This window comes from Oryzias melastigma, unplaced genomic scaffold, assembly GCF_002922805.2.
Source record: "Oryzias melastigma strain HK-1 unplaced genomic scaffold, ASM292280v2 sc00351, whole genome shotgun sequence".
Lineage (NCBI taxonomy): Eukaryota > Metazoa > Chordata > Actinopteri > Beloniformes > Adrianichthyidae > Oryzias > Oryzias melastigma.
This window is the reverse complement of record NW_023416949.1, coordinates 31,919-34,185: the sequence shown is the minus strand read 5'-3', so window position 1 is coordinate 34,185 and position 2,267 is coordinate 31,919. Positions and strand designations below refer to the sequence as shown.

The window sequence follows — 2,267 nt, the reverse complement described above, 5'->3', positions numbered from 1 at the left end:
ATGTAAATAAATGCTAGTTCCGGCGTCTACAGGAAGTATCACCCATAATTCAAGCAAAGGCTCATGGGGGCTAGGAATAACGTAGATCTCCATGTTTTAAATTGAAGCAACAAATAACAACTACAGATGGAGGAAATAATTACACCAATATGGATATCAGAATAAATAATCTGTATTTCCCAGATTCTCATCAGACTTTTTTTTTTTCTTTTCTTTACTTAGAAAGTCTGACATGTATTCAGCACTGAGCCAAGAAGAGCTGGATGCAGTCATTGGAGAAATCCAACAAAGTCACCCAAATACAGGATACAGAATGATGAAATCCTTCCTTCGAGCCAGAGGACTGCTGGTGCAGAGTAAGTTTGATATTTAGTGGATTCTTATAGAAATGTGGCAAGTGCAGTCTCTCTGTATCTGAATAATAGGAATGAAATGTATTTGTATACTTCTCTTCAAACACAAATGGTTAGTGTATTATGGATTATTAAAAGATGAGATTAAATTAGAAAAAAATGGCTTTTGGAAAGGGTCTTCATGTTTAATGTAGTTTGTCTTTAAGATTCAACATTTTTGAATTTTTTTTTATTTTTTTTTATTTTATTTATTTTTTTTTAAGCAACAAGAGTACGGGACTCCTTAAGAAGAATGGACCCGATTGGGACTGAAGTGCGAGCGTTAGCCAATCGCACACTAAGGCGGAGGCAATATTCTGTTCCTGCACCAAATGCAATGTGGCACATTGATGGAAACCACAAATTAATACGGTATTTTTTTCAGAATTTTTACATACATGCACTAGTGACTCATTTCACTTTCCCACAACTTGTCATTTTTGTTTTTACACCAACAGCTGGAGGTTTCTTGTCCATGGTGGCATTGATGGCTTCAGCCGTTTAATTGTTTATCTGTCTGCTGCAACAAACAACCGAGCAGCTACAGTGTTGGAGGCCTTCATTGGTGCAGTCAACAAATATGGTCTGCCATCACGTGTGCGCTCTGACAAGGGTGGTGAGAACATCGAGGTTGCCCAGTTCATGGTGGAATCCAGAGGAGAGAACCGGGACTCTCACATTACTGGAAGGAGTGTTCACAACCAACGGTGAGAGTTAATCATTGCACAACAGCATCAGTGCATTTCTCTTCTATTCACTGTACTATGGAGAGAAAACAGATTAAATACGATTTGTGCGTGCGTAATTCTAGATTTGTAACTCATATAATACATTTTGTGCATATGTGCAAAAATTACAAAATAAAAAAAAATACAATTGACACATGCATAAATTAAAATGACAATAGCTTTAAAGTAATCACGAACGCAAATCTTTATCAATTACGCGCAAATCACTTGTTACACACACAAAGCCTCAGTTATGCACAAATCTGATGTGAGACTCTTCACATCTCACTGATTTGTCTGTGAGTGATGCGTTTAAATTCTACTAGAATACTTGGTCATCAGTTTTTTTTATCAGATGTTTTTAACTTAGATTGTTTATAATACCCAGTGAAACTTTAAATTTTTCCACTTTCTTAAACAGATATTCCCAATAATTAATATAAAAGTCTAAATAAGCATTTTTAAAAAGTAGAAATAAAAATATTTTCCAGAACTCATCGCTTCATCTCTGCTATCCATCCCTGACAGCGCCTCCGAACTAGAACTCTGTCCCAAGTGCTGGTCACCATCACAGAGACAGGAGGCCCTTTTAAACACACGCAGATCAGAGCTGGCTGGTTCTGCCTGCAATAGTTGCGTTTGGCTACCAGAACTCTAAGTATTGACTTTATAAACGGCGGCTGGAGGCGAAGGAGGACGCTGCTTCTCTGGTTTGCGGAGAGACCGGTGGCATAACATGGCCATTGTACTGCAAGGCCCTTCTAAACATTCACAGGGCAGAGAGGGTTGAGCAGCTCACTTTTTATATCAGGCCAATTATCGGGAATATCTGTCCAAGCAAGTCAATGTCAAGTTTAACCACATATTATTCACACTCTAAGTTCAAAACGACTGAAAAGAAAACTCTGACTCAACATTTAAGTAGTATTTAAAAGCATCACCCACAGACGAGTCTCTGAGACATGAAATAAGTCTCACCACAGACTTGTACCTCACTGAGGTTTTGTGTGTGCGTAAGAGGTGATTTGTGTGTCTAATTTAAAGCTGTTTTAATTTTATTTTTTTCATTTGTATATTGTATTTTTTTCTGAATTTCATAATTTTTGTACTTATGCACAGACAAATCCTAAGTTACACACTAATCAAG

General features: G+C 37.3%; 1 protein-coding gene across 1 annotated transcript; it reads left to right on the top strand.

The window, feature by feature from the left end:
• Positions 1-222: 222 nt before the first annotated feature.
• LOC112140560 lies at positions 223-1,099 on the top strand (the record flags this gene model as incomplete). Its single annotated transcript, XM_024263557.1, is given in 3 exon segments — positions 223-356; positions 617-764; positions 851-1,099. Coding segments are annotated over 3 exon segments (531 nt in total), but the record flags the coding sequence as incomplete, so codon positions are not given.
• Positions 1,100-2,267: the final 1,168 nt, after the last annotated feature.